This window comes from Lepisosteus platostomus, chromosome 4 (assembly GCF_059453375.1).
Source record: "Lepisosteus platostomus isolate fLepPlt1 chromosome 4, fLepPlt1.hap1, whole genome shotgun sequence".
In the NCBI taxonomy this organism is placed as follows: domain Eukaryota; kingdom Metazoa; phylum Chordata; class Actinopteri; order Semionotiformes; family Lepisosteidae; genus Lepisosteus; species Lepisosteus platostomus.
Window position 1 is genome coordinate 75,523,955 of NC_142614.1, and position 13,949 is coordinate 75,537,903.

At 51.5% G+C, this 13,949-nt stretch overlaps 1 protein-coding gene across 1 annotated transcript in view; it reads right to left on the reverse strand.

Annotated features, from left to right (window-relative positions):
• The window catches only part of skic3 (SKI3 subunit of superkiller complex), a 50,883-nt gene that overhangs the window by 869 nt on the left and 36,065 nt on the right, over nt 1–13,949 (reverse strand). Inside the window, exons 26-40 of the mRNA XM_088630693.1 lie at nt 12,714–12,855; nt 11,419–11,512; nt 10,447–10,524; nt 9,361–9,485; nt 7,843–7,966; nt 7,085–7,306; nt 6,290–6,362; nt 5,890–5,943; nt 5,044–5,155; nt 4,604–4,732; nt 4,079–4,191; nt 2,084–2,242; nt 1,112–1,264; nt 500–630; nt 42–165 (exon numbers count right to left, since the gene is read on the reverse strand). Of these exons, the coding sequence (XP_088486819.1) occupies nt 42–165; nt 500–630; nt 1,112–1,264; nt 2,084–2,242; nt 4,079–4,191; nt 4,604–4,732; nt 5,044–5,155; nt 5,890–5,943; nt 6,290–6,362; nt 7,085–7,306; nt 7,843–7,966; nt 9,361–9,485; nt 10,447–10,524; nt 11,419–11,512; nt 12,714–12,855 (1,833 nt within the window). The remainder of the gene's footprint in view (nt 1–41; nt 166–499; nt 631–1,111; nt 1,265–2,083; nt 2,243–4,078; nt 4,192–4,603; nt 4,733–5,043; nt 5,156–5,889; nt 5,944–6,289; nt 6,363–7,084; nt 7,307–7,842; nt 7,967–9,360; nt 9,486–10,446; nt 10,525–11,418; nt 11,513–12,713; nt 12,856–13,949) is intronic.

The window sequence follows — 13,949 nt, forward strand, 5'->3', positions numbered from 1 at the left end:
ATCTGCATTCCCAGCCCGCCCTGAGGCCAGACGGCGCTTACGTCCATGAGCTCCTGGTCATTCTTGGCGTGCAGGTGCCTCAGGAGATACCAGCTGGCCACGGAGGTGATGGACTCGGGGTACCCGGGCGTGTAAACCACTCTCTCCAACAGCTTGCGAGTCTCCCTGGCAGAACAGACACGAGAGAGAAAAGGAAGCATCACTTCAAGCGCTTCGTCGTGCTGGCTTGGCGTGGGTAACCGCCGGGAGTTCAGGAAAAGGATATTTGGTTTCCCCCAACAGCCGAACCCAACGTACTCCTTCTTTCCTGCAAAGCACCACATCTTACAGCGAAGGTCAAGCTTCCAACTTGCCAAACAGACACAAAAAGCAGTTTGATCGGCTGGTGGAGACGGCAGGCTGATAAACACCAGAAAGCAATCAGAGTTCCCAATACCGCACGACCGCCGAACACAATTTATCCTTCGGCTTGCAGGGAGGATTTGAACCCGGCACAGACCTGGCCCCCATCTTCCTGGAGAACTGCAGCAGGGCCTGGAGCAGGAGGGCCAAGGGGCAGGAGGCCAGCTTCAGGGCTTCACCAATGGCCTCCTGGACCAAATCCTTCCACTCGCTGCTCGACACTTCGGCCTGAGAGACAAGGGAGAACAAATCAATGGAAGAGAGCCACGGACATGATCGCGCTGCCAGCGCATGAGGAGCAGGAGTACTGGCCAGACCTTCCAGTGCTGCCAATCAGAAATGCATCCCTTCTGTCTGATTCTGAGCCGCCATGCGTTTGTGAGAGATCCCCACTGCAGACATAACAGCCCAGTAGATCTGTCACCTATTTTATTTTATTACACCTTGCACATGACTCCAAACTTAGAGAGAGCTCGTAAAATGAAGTGACCTCAGATGAACTGGGAGCAAGATGCTGCTATAGTTCGGTTTGACACCCCTGTGGCCTAATGTACAAGGCTCCTAAGCCCGGGACTTGGGTTTGAGCCCCGTACGGGGTGGGGAGAGCTCTCTGGTTTAGCCTGTGAGGTCCAGCGGCTCAGAACCCCAATGCGACCCATCCGGCTGCAGGGCGCAGGTGTGAAGTCGGGGTCCCCCGGTGGTCACTCACCATGCAGGGGCCGAGGGCCAGCAGCGCCAGGTGCAGCAGGCTGGCCAGCTTCCCACTGAAGAGCCCCAGCTGCGACGCCACCTGCAGGCCTTGCCGGTAGCTCATCACAGCCTGCACCAGGAGGCCCTGCGTCCTGTACACCTCCGCCAGCCACTGCAGCAGGGAGAGAGAGAGAGAGAGAGAGAGAGAGAGAGAGAGAGAGAGACCACGGGGCGTCAGCACCCCAGCCGAATACCAACAGGTACCAACTGCACCTCCATAGTGTCACATCCACAAGCTATACTGCAACAACGTGACAACTTTTGCCAGGCACTGTGCTGTATACATACACGCACGTAACACAACATGCAATAATGCTACATAGCTGAAATACAGTGTCCAATACCAAAACCAAGTGCAGCATACAAATGAAGTATAAAGAATTAATTATACATACAGGACACTGCACCTACAGCATATATTAATCACCCTCAAAGGGCTATTTCCACATGGGACATAACAGGCATCTATCAGATTAAATTAATCTGTAGCGTCACAGGAAGCACCGTAATAAGAGTGCAGTGTTTAATCTCCCCGACAAGCAGTGCAGGCAGGTGTCAGTTTCCTGTGTGGATTCTTGCCCAGGGCAGAACATGACACCTGATCCTGTGAGCTGTCTGCGGTTTCTGTGAGCAGTACATCACCCGCTGACAAAACTAATAAGAACAGACAGAAAAAAAAGCGCTGGGCAGCGTCGATTTTACATTTCAGGAGCTAAAACGAAACATGGCACAATCGCGGTATGGAGTAAGACGTGGTCGATGATAAGTTTGTGAGTGGGTTGACATATACAGTCAAGATAAAGTGATCAAATATCAGTTAAAGGTTTAATCCATATTTTCCAGCTATTGCTCAGAGGCTGTTAGGCTCTCTCTCTCACGCTCGAACCCGGGGACCGCGAGGAGCGACTCATCGCCGGCGGCGGTCACTCACGTGCCAGGCGGGCACCGAGCTGCGGTTGGCCTGCACTGCCTTCTGGAGCTCCTCCAGCACCCTGTCCGGCAGCTGGGAGCGGGACAGCAGCAGCTGCTCACACTGGACCTGCCGCAGCAGGAGGAAGACTGCCGGCTGCTCGGGGTCCGCGCCCAGGGCCTGCGGACAGACGGCACGGGCCTTCGTCAGCGGCAGGGACTCGCGGGGCGGGAGAGGTCCCGCCCCCCCGATCCCGGTTCGGTGGCCCCCCGCCCGCGCTGGCCTGACGGCCCCCCAGCCCATCTCAGCTCAGAGCTCGAGAGGGGTCTGGCCTCGGGAGACGAGACTGCTCTCTCGCCAGGCCGTGAGGAAACGGGCAGGGAGCGAGGGAGAGGTCCCACTGCCAGACAGCTGCTGTGGGGGGTTTTAAATCGCACTTTCAAGTTTAGAGAAAAAGCCCTCTGCAGCCGCCAGATCCCTCAGGTGGATTCCTGGTTTCTCATTTGAGTTCAAATGTCCATTTGCTAGGAAGAAGTAGGTGACTCTTGAAATGTATTTAGTCCCAGTGAATAACTGACACTAACCTACTCAACTGCTCCACATCTCTCAGCAGCGATGTGCGAAGATTTCCATCTCTGCACCCAAACATGATGATCAATTCCTAACAATCTGAGACTGATGGTGTGTAAATTCATTGTCAGGTGTGTTTGTATGGGCTGCTGCAGTGTGTACTTCGGTTTATTCAAAACTTTTCCTTTACAAAGTTATTTGCATAACATTTTGGAGCAGATCATGCCAGGTGTTTATGAAAATTGACCTGTCATGGTCAGATGATGGAACAGCAGATATTTCACTGCAGATCTGCAAAGCTTCACACAATTATTCAAATTCTAGGAAATCAGTCTGAAGATCAGCAGGCCAACAGCTGTATTTTAAAGAACTTGTTTGTTTGTGATTTAGGACACGTGCTCTAATGGGGGGTTACTGACCTGGAGGAGAATGTATTTGAATGTATCCGAGCATGTGAGCTGTACTACAGTACACTGCCTCTACCATACCCACCTACAACACACGCAGCTTCTGCTGGGAATGAGAAACCTGTGTTCAAGCAGGTGAGCTTTACTCTTCTGTTTCGACGTTCGGACTCTCTCATCTCTCTAAAGCGATTTCTTGCAGTGAATAACGATCTTCATGTTCCGCAGCAAACATGCTTAAAACCGAGATGTAGGAGCTTTCCGACCATCCAGATTTCACATCTCACTCCCTTACACTTGACTGCATGGGCACATGCAGAGCTACACTACTCCTTAGCTTTTTAGGTCACTCCTTTACACCTTTGTGCAATAAAGTAAAGACATATTTAACTCTATGTTCAATAAGTATTACTGAAACGCCGTCATCCTGACAATGGCATGACTGCTAGGAGCTGACCTAGATCAATCCATAAGCAACGAAATAAACAGCCTAGTTCTGAAAAATCGTCTGGTTAACTTTTCGCAGGGGGAGGAAAAACAAAAAGCTAACTTTGTCCCTGGCACAAGACCTGAAAAATCTGGGTCATTAATTTCAGACATTCCCTAACCAGAGCAGCCTTCCTTTGAAATATTAATCCGATATTTTTAAATTAATGAGTTCCAGCTGATCTTTAACTCATGCTGCGCCATGGGTACGACTTCCTCCCACACTGTAATGGGAAATGACTGCCTGTTCTACGTGTGTGGAGGTGCAGGTCAGAGCCCAGAGCCCAGAGCCCAGAGCCCAGAGCCCAGAGCCCAGAGCCCAGAGCCCAGAGCCCAGAGCCCAGAGCCCAGAGCCCAGAGCCCAGAGCCCAGAGCCCAGAGCCCAGAGCCCAGAGCCCAGAGCCCAGAGCCCAGAGCCCAGAGCCCAGAGCCCAGAGCCCAGAGCCCAGAGCCCAGAGCCCAGAGCCCAGAGCCCAGAGCCCAGAGCCCAGAGCCCAGAGCCCAGAGCAGCACGGCGGCCCGGGGGGGGGGAGGGGGAAGAGACGGGGGACCGTACCTTAGTGCACAGGGCCTCGGCGTCCGCGCGGCGGCCCACCTGCTTGAGCCCCGACACGGCCTGCTGCAGACACCAGCTCTCCAGGCCTCGGGGCGCGGCCTGCGCGGACGGCACTGAGAACACAACAAGAGCGCCGTCAGACCGGGGCCACGCGGAGAGCCACCTGCCCCACACACAGCGAGCACGAGCTCCAGCCACGGCCAGCCTCAAACACACTGGAAAACCACCACATCCGCAGCAGGGCGCACGAAACGTGGACACTAACTCCTTAATATCGCTGGCCAGTAGCCCCGGGTATTGATCCACAGCAGCTGAAAATAACAGTCTATTACTTATAAATAATAACTGAAGAACCGGACACACTGGGAATGTTTCAGTACGTCAGGGCGACAAGCAAAGCATGTGAGAGGAAGACGCATCCGCACACAGACAAAGCCTCCCTAACCCTGAATAAAAACCCCTTTCTAATTTAATCGAGAAAGAGTCCTAGCCTGACAAGAGTCCCAGGTCAGACAGCATACACACCTTTTTCAGACACCAGCGTCAGGAGCGCCCCCTCCAGGCCGGTCCGGCTAGGGGCTGTGCCTCGGAGACAGCTGGCGACGTTCTCCGTGTGGCACGCGGCCAGCAGAGCAGCCCAGACAGCCGGGTCATCTGTCAGGGACACACCGGCCAGGAACGTTACAGGAAGAGGCCGGACTCTGGCAGTCTCAGGCCCGTTCACCTGTACAACTGGACTGCACATTCCTGAAGAGCCTTTCATTAACAAAATAATAATACCTGTCCCGTGAAAGGCATGGCCAAAGATCTAGAAGACTATGATGTCCCAATAATGTATGTTTAAGAAGCTGGACAACATTAAAAGCTACTTTAATTACAAAAGGCAGCTCCATAGTAAAACAGAAAAGACTCATCATGGTCCCTTTCAGCAGAGAAGGGGCCCGGGTCATGTGTCGCAGGTGTACCTGGGCACAGCAGGGCTGCCCTCTGGATGGTCTTCAGCGCGTTCCTGCTGGGGTCTTCTCCCGAGTGCCTGCCAGAAGCCAGCTGGTTCACGCCACTGTACAACAGTGCCCTCTGTGGGGGGGTGGGACAAACGACACTCAGCGAAGACACTGAGAAGCCCGTGTGCCTTCAACATGCCTGCTGGGCCACAACACTGCAACATCAAGCTGCCACAGTTGGACCGGGCCGAGGAATCTCTCCGCACAGCGACACAGTGCTTTGTGGCCTGATCTGGCAGAGTGTGAGGAACAACAGCACGTGTGTGTTCTGGGCAGAGCACCGAGGGAGCTCCTGGGGCAGTGAAATGCTCAAATCAACAGCCCACAGCATCAGCACCTGTGGCACCCTGGGGCTGGAAAACCCCCGGTGCAGAGAACGACTCTCAGGGGTGGACCTTGACGGGGAGGTAGGAAGGCCTCTCTCCAGTCGGGCAGCTGGTGCCTCGCTGATTAACCGGCAGTTAAGGCACAAAGGAAAGAGGAGCGCCGAGCACCAGCTCCCCAGACAGCAGCCATGTTCTGGGGGCTTCTAGGTGGGACCCGGGCAGAAAGCTGCAGAGGGTTTTTTCTTTTGAAATGGGCTTTGGAGTCAGAATCTCCCGAGCTCGGCTCTCTCTGCGTTGATCGGCCACCAGATGGAGCAAAGGTGTGACGTGACAATGACATGACGACAACAGCACCACAGCACTGGAACAGCGCCTGCTCTGGACGAGAGCCCGGAGGCCGGACTGTGCACCAGAGCAGACCTGCTGTTCCCACTGGGGCCGAGTCAGGACTGGCTGAAGAAAGGGCCGCAGGCCAGCCTACCTTCCCCTGGGTCATGCTGAAATGGCAGGCCACTCCTCCAGCTGCTGCCCCTCCCTGCAACACACAGCAAGCCCATCACACCTCCCGCAGGAGCAGGACGCCATCTGCAGGGTCGCCGAACTGCCAGCGGCTGCCCCCGGGACTCACCGCTGGGAAGATCTCAGAGCAAAACCTTTATTTCTCGCCGCCGATGTCACGGAAACTCCTGAACTGCTTTTTCATTCCCACCGCCAATCGGAAAATGCAGAACTTTACATTTTAAACTGCACGTTTCGATTTTAACAAACTGCACCGGAGAAGGTACTGGAATCTCTCTGTACATCTCCCAAGGAGAATCTCTTGTGAAACAATAAAACCGCTGGCATACTAAGAATCACATGCTGAGCGTTGGCAGGCGTACCTTGGCATTCCTGGGGTTGTACTGAGGAACCAGCCGGGACAGCAGTGCCCACAGGGCGGCGTCTCCGGGGTTACTGGCGCAGGGAACAGAACACAGCTCAGGGCTCCGCGGGTTTCACCACACTTCAGCACAATCGCTCGACTCTCACTCACAGAACTGGATTTACAGACCCTCTCCTTCGCCGGACACTGCTGATCGCTTTTTCTTCGAACTTGTTAGAAGACCTTTCTAAGAACACCATCAAAAAGCCACTCACCCGCCCCCAGAACAGTGGAGAAGAAACAGGGAGGTTTGTTGAGAGAGGTGTGAAAACAACCCACTGCGATACAACAGGAGGAAGATGTTGTCTTTTAAAGGGAGAGCCCAGGTTAAACATGCAGTGTAATGAAAATCACGGCCTGTTCCGAATTCGAAACAAACATATCTTAACATGTTTTGATTCCCACATTTCTTCCCAAATGTTCTAGAATCGCCTTCTTTTGATTTATTCTTAGGCTGCCCTAGAGACCTCAGCTTCAACGATGCTGAAACAACCAAACTGGACGGTGCTCTTTCTCCAACAGGGGGGTGTGTTACTGCCGTCTTCCTGTGCAGAGACCTACACTGGCCCTGTGAATGGTGTGAATGTCCTATTTCTGTAAACCTCGATTTACAGAAGGACTAGAACGGCCTTGTGCCGAGATTCTCCAGATCAGAGAAGCGCTTGATTGAAATCCTTAAAGACTTGAGATAAAACACTTGCTGGGTGTGTAGGCCTGCCCTGCGGCCCCGGCTCCGCCGAGCGGCGCCCCCTACCTGTGGACGGCCCTCGCCGCTTGCCTCTGCACGCCCGCGCTGTTCCCCTGCAGAGCGAGGAGGGCGCAGGTGAGCAGGCCGCGCTCCTGCACCGCCTCTGCCGGGCCGGCGTGCTTCAGGAGCTCGCCCAGGGCCGCGGTGGCCAGCGTGGCGTCGCGGCTGACCAGGCCGAGGGCGCAGAGCGAGAGCAGGCTCTCTGTGCAGGGCTCCTTCAGCACGGAGCTGGAACACACGGTTTGCACAGGGATGGCTCAGGGCTCGCATCTCTTCCACATGGCCCATGGAAGCGAATGGAGACCCGCTGCGTGCACACATGCATGTCCAAAGCAGGTGACTCAAGATTATACGTACACGTATCATGTCATGAAACATTCACTGTTTACAGACACATTTATACAGTTTAAAGCACAGATAATCATGAAAAACCTGGTTTCAAGCAGGTGCTCTCAAACATTTTGTCTGGTACTGTACAGAAGTAGCAGAAACAGGCATGAAGTTCTCAATCTTATTCAGATATTTAGATGCAAGAGTGGTGTACAGAAAAAAAGAATACTAAAAAAAGACACAAAAGGGAGCGTCTGTTTGAGGCTATATTGCAACCTCCCGTAGAACGTATGACAGACAGCAGCTGCAGACAACTCAAAGCCACTGCCAGTTTTTGGCTGGTTCAGTTGGATATCTTTACTAGCGTTGTTTTAAACAACGTTACCGTGTATCTGAACAGGCCTGCCTCTGCTGCGCGCGGGCCGCTCACTCACCACTTGAAGAGCAGGGTCTTGGCGCTGTCCTTGTTGCCCAGCCGGTGCTGCAGCAGGGCCAGGGCTGTCAGGATGTAGGCCTTCTCCTTCTCAGTGCCCGCCGCCGACAGAGCTCTCTCGTAGGCTGGAGGACAGAGAGACAGAGGCGTCTCAACACACACAGCCTGTCCCCTCCAGCCACTCCCCCTCACCCATTTCTGACCCTGTCGAAGAGCCGGACCCTGCACTGTCATTCCTGTCCTCTCTGCCTGCTCACCTGCGGCTGGAAAAGCCCGCTTCCTGATCGAATGCTTGGAAACAGGTAACCGCTTTTTTTCCCTTCCCTGGAGTTTGGAATAACTACACTCTGCTTGTTTCATAAAAATGAATGTCCTGTCTCGAGATACAAACATTTTTAAATGAATAAATACCAAAAATGCAGAAACAGCAAACAAATACCTGGGAGGATAAACGATGTGTGTTAAACAGCTGCTGTGCAGTATTTAAAGGGAGCCAAGTGACCCAGCGCACTGCCCCTTTCCCAAGTGAAAAGGGTTCAGACGGACTTCTCTCACAAGACGCACTTAAAGGCAAGCAGCTTCAGTAGCCTGACGTGTTGAAAAACAATAAAATACCTCCTCAATCACTTCTTTGGGAAACTGGCGAAACTCTGCAAGTCACAATCTGAAATGTTGAGACTAACAATAGCTGCAGCACTACATTTTGTTTGTGACCCCCTGTTTTTGAATAGAATTTCTGAGTATATTCCATTACAATGAACCAAGCCCTCACCTATTTGCTGCCAATCATCACTTCCTTTAACCAGATCACTACAAAAGTTTCAGTGATGAAAATCAGAAGAGAAAAGATTCTGTTAACAGAGACAACCTGGAGGACAGGCTGCTACCTCGCAGTAAGAAGACAAATAGAGCAATGAAAAAGAAAACCAGATCAATAACACACCACCAGAGGGCAGTGTTAACAAGCACAGGTTTTAGGCAGAAAAGAACAGGAAACAGCCTGAGAGATGATAAGAAAAGATCACTTTATTGGCCATATACAATTTCTTGTATTAGGAATTTGTCTTTTTGCATACCCCAGCTTGCTCTCCATGAGACACACAGACAGGGAGAGACAAGCTTGGTGTCAGAGCGCAGGGTCAGTCATTCATAAGGCACCCCTGGAGCAGCTGGGGTTAAGGGCCTTGCTCAGGGGCCCAACGGAGTAGGATTCCTCTGCTGGCAACCTTCCAGCCACAGGCGCAGATCCTGAGCCACAGAGCCACCGCACTGCCCTGGCAGTCTAACAAACTTTGAATAAAGTTGTGAAGATTCAGTTTCACTCACTCTGCAGACTCCTGCACCAGTTGGGCAGAACTTAGGACAGGAGGCACGTCCTTGTGTAAAGTGTGGTAGGAGCCTGGAACAAGCTACCAGCCATGTTGTTGAAGCCCTGTCTTCCAGTATGAACTACCCAACAGGCCGGAGGGGACGAACGTCCTCCTGAAACCTCTCCTGCGTCCTGGTCGTGTGCTCTTACCTCTGATGCTCTCCTGCAGGAGGCCACTCCTGAAGCAGGCCAGTGCCAGCCCGGCGATGTCCTGCAGCTCGGTCAGCGGCGTGGACTCGTAGGCCTCCACAGCCCGGCGGTACTGACCCGTGGTGCTGTGGCAGACGTTTGCGGTGTTAGAAAAGGGTTGCTTTGATGGTCCAAGATAAGTCACGTTTGAAAACAAAAAGGCTTTTAGGACCACAGCAGGGGCACTCGTCTGGAACAACCGGTACAAAAACCACGCTGGCCGTCAGCAACAAACACTACTCTAAAACTGGCAGAAACACAGAGCCAGTGCCTTTTCATTTCAAATGAACAGCTGCTGCTAAAAGCTTAAATCACAGACGCACATTTATGCGAGTCTCGTATTTTCAACAGTAAAAAATACTCAGTATTAACTCATGGTCTTAACTCTTGACAATGACAAAATCAAAACTCATTTACAGAGCAAGAAATCACAGCTGGAGCAGAATCAGTGTGATTCACAAATAATCTTTCCTCAGGTTTCACGCTGCTGAGGGGACACTACGAGCAAAATCCCTGATCACTGTCATCTGCAAACCAGCATGAAGACACGAAACATCTCTCACAAGAATGTGTTGTATTTGTTATGACTTCTTGTGCAGATACTGTAATTACTACACTTTACATGCAGCACATTTCTTCATTTTTCTCCCCCAAGGAACAGCCTCTACTTTCTGGTTATCGACCCGTCTGAATATAATATCAGCATCTGGTCAGCGCTTTGGGCTCTGCACCCTGCTGGGCACCAGGGAGGCTAGAGAAACTGCAGACACACAGGCTCCGCCCAGCTGGGTTGAGGCTGCGGCTGTGGCTCGTCGCTGACGACCATCAGCCCTGCCTCTTCCAGCGTGTGAAGCCTCATACAGAAAGAGGCTGCTTGATAACTTCAGAACATCCAAGTCATCCCGTCTGATGTCAAACACGTCTCTCACAGGGAGCGCTGGAGACTCTATAGGCTCTGCTGTGCAGCTGCCACTAAGCTTTGAAACACAACACTGACAGTGAAGCAGGGGGCCGCCCTCCTCCACACAGCCAGGAGAACAACGTTACCAGAGGCTCCTGCCCAGGTTCCTGTGAGCAAAGCTCAGCTCTTCTGTCTGCGCTGAGGACTGCAGCAGCTCCACAGCCCTACAAGACACAGGGTTTACCTTTTCACACAAGGTCCACATTTCACAAACTGAGGTAAGCTAGTGTTACATAGACTAAACAACAATCTCCCGACTGTGCGTTTTCCACATGCTGGCTCGCCGTGACGAACCCTGTGACCGCACACGGGAAAGGACAAGGATAAGCGGGCTCCGCCCCGCCCACCTTCGGGCCATTGGTCTCTGAACACATCACACAGGCTGCTCCGCCCACTACCGGTGGAGCAGCTCTGATTGGAGGAGGGGCGTGTCCCTCACCAACAGCACAGTAAGCCTGCAATCGCCTGGGAGGCCACAGGGGGCGCTGCATCATTGAGAGCCAAGCGGACCCTGGCTGACGACGGAGCTCGCCATCAACCCAGGCTCGAACCCGCAATCATAGAGGTTGAAAGTGGACCTTTTTTGTAGGAAAAACACCTTCTTCAAAGGCAGTTAAGACCTTATTACCAAGTGTGGTGGCAACACATCTTTGTGCACATTCAGCCTGAACGCAGGAAGATCAACAGCTGAATTGCAGCAGGACACTACAGCTGTGTTCATTCCCTGAGCACCCCCCTTATAAACAACCCCCCTTATTTTCATCCCCTGAGCACCCCACTTTAAAAACAACCCCCCTTATTTTCATCCCCCGACCCCTCTCATAAATAAACACCATTTTTTTCCCCCAATCTTTGACTAGAATTAATTTGAAACCGAAAGCAATACATGAGAAATCGCAGAAAATCGGAAACCTATCACTGCTGGTAATTCTGTGTGTCAAAGGCCGCCAGCTCAGGGAGCAGAAGGAAACACTGTGAATGTTACAAGAGGAACTCCAGCCGCTGTCTGTGACTGCGCTGCCTTCCCGGGCCGGAGCGAAGAGGAGCAGTGGGCTCACCTCTGGTACGCCTGGGCAGCCTGCTGCTTGAGCTGCAGGTGTTCATTCAGATATCCCAGCATGGTGAAGGCAGCTGCGTCTGTCTGCACTCGCTCTGCAGAGCAGGAGGAGGTGAAAACACACGTTAAACAAATACATGCAACACCTTCCTTCTTCCTTAACCCTGCCACCTGCCTGAAAAGTCACTTCTATCCTCTCACTCTTAATTCTGCTCAGTTAACTGCATTAAGTTGCGCATTCCCTTTGTCCGTTTTATCACCACGTGTCCTGAGAAAATTACATTTTAAATAAAAAGTCAAAGTTAGATCACTGCCGTTAAAAAGTACTGCTCTCCTCTGTTCGGTTTGCTCTGCAGCTTCAGGCTGGATTTATTTTTGAAATATCGCTCCAGGCTTTGAAGAGCGGAGTGAGGTGAGGCCCTGTGGCTCGACTCCAAACAGACCGGCTCTGTGCAGACAGAGGAGGGCGTGAGCTCCGAGCGGTGCAGGGCCCCACAAAGACGCTTTCAGAGTTGGAACATATTTCTCAGTCAAAACTTACAAACCTTAAGATACTGAAAGCACCACTTGGCAGTATTTTGCACATTTATTATAGTTTAAAAAAATATATGAACTACATAACATCCTCCTCCTTGAAAGCCTCAATGCCCTCTAGAAACAGAGGGTTGTAAAGAAGCCTAAGTGCATCACAGATTGTGTGTCTCACCCCCTCCACTGCGAATTCAAACTCCCATCTGGGAGATGCCTCGGTGTCCCCAGGTGTAACAGCAACAGACTGAGGAAATCGGTCATCCCCTCTGCAATCTCACTCTCAAACCATTCAAAATAACTCTCTTATCTCCTGAAGCACTCGTGTGCTGTGTTTTTTAAAGGTGAGGATTGTCTGGTTTTGTTCTGCTGGACTCTGCAGTAAAACGATGGGGATAATAAAGACTCAACTGCATCGGATTGAAAACTTCCAACCCCAATACCCATCTTGAACTGAAATACTACATGCTACCAGCAGGGGGCAGAATGAGACCGCATTACAGAGGAGATAACTTCCACAAGAGACAATGATTTTATAAAAAGCAGAATGTTCTGCTTTAGAGAAGCAATTTTTTATATTACTTTAATAAAACAGAATAAAATACAACAATTATTGAAATTAAAAGGTACTTTTACTTAGACTGGCAGGTTTTCATTCTCTACACATCTCTTCAATTGGTGCAACGCTTGTCTATATTCATTGCTCTTGAGCCTACGTGATAAAATAACAAATAAGACTTGAAATTCTGAAGTGGAAGCAGTACTGACCTGTGTATTTGCACAGCGCAAGCTGAGCTGCAGAAATGGCGTTCATCTGCACGATGTTGTAGCGGTATAGTTCGGACTTCCTGTTGGTTTTGTCCAGCAGCGTGGAGCACACCCAGTGCCCGTACCCTTTCACCCCTTCGGTCTGAACCCAGAGGAGGGAAAGGAAACGAGACAGAATGATGAGCAACAAAGGACCGCATTCACACAGAAAAATGTCCCTTTGATCGAAACAGTGGCATTTAGATCGATAACAATGCTGTGTTTTTCCTCTAACAACATAATTGTCAAATTGCAATGATTATAAGATTATAAGATTAAAACAACATCCTGTTTGCCGCTGCTGATGTAACAGCTGCTCTGTAAGTATTGAGCAGCTCTCTTCTGCGTCAGTACGCACTCACCTGTTTCCCATTTTAAGATGTGCATCTGGTCACTCACGGGCAGAGACTGTGCGTACTGCAGAAGGCTTTTTACAACTCAATCCTTAATTCAACAAGCGGGAACGAATTCTCACTTGGAATGATGGCTTGGAAAGTCCTCGCTTCCTGAGCGAGGCACAACACTCCTGGGATTCGACCCACAACCCTCTGACAGCGGCTGTCTGTGGGGAGCAGTGGGGTTCTCACGAGCAGCCCCAAGACTGGGGATCCCCAGCCATGCTGGGGCTACATAGAGAGGAGCCCCGCTACGTGCAGAGCTGCTCCTTGGTGAAGGAAGGTTGGTGCGATTTGCAGGGGTCTTGTCACAAAGTGACAGAAAACGCAATTTTGCCGGCCTACTTTCACCATTAAAAGGTAGGCCACACCTAACAAACACCTACACCCCTGGCAAACTCAACTCAAGCGCAGCTGGACGGTTATGAACCGGAAGAAACGATGCAGGAGAGGGGTCTGGGAATTTATGTTGACTCATTTTCTACAGCCAGACAGTATGCAGAAGCAAAAACAAAAGACCGACAACACTTGGATGTGCTGTTCAGGGTGTAAAATGTAATGCAAGCCCAGGAGGAGATGTTAATTATCCCATCATTAATTAAACCTCACTTGCAATACTGTGTTCTGTGTGTCCCACCATACAGACACAGCTGCTCTGGAAGGCAGGAGAAAGGAGAGCAAGCAGACTGATTCTTGGCCTTCCTGAACATGTTCCTGTGCGACCTCTTCTGTTCCTGACGGGTCTTGTCCGGATCAGCTTGGGGAACACGTTGAAGACCAGAAACAACATGGGGTCCCAGAG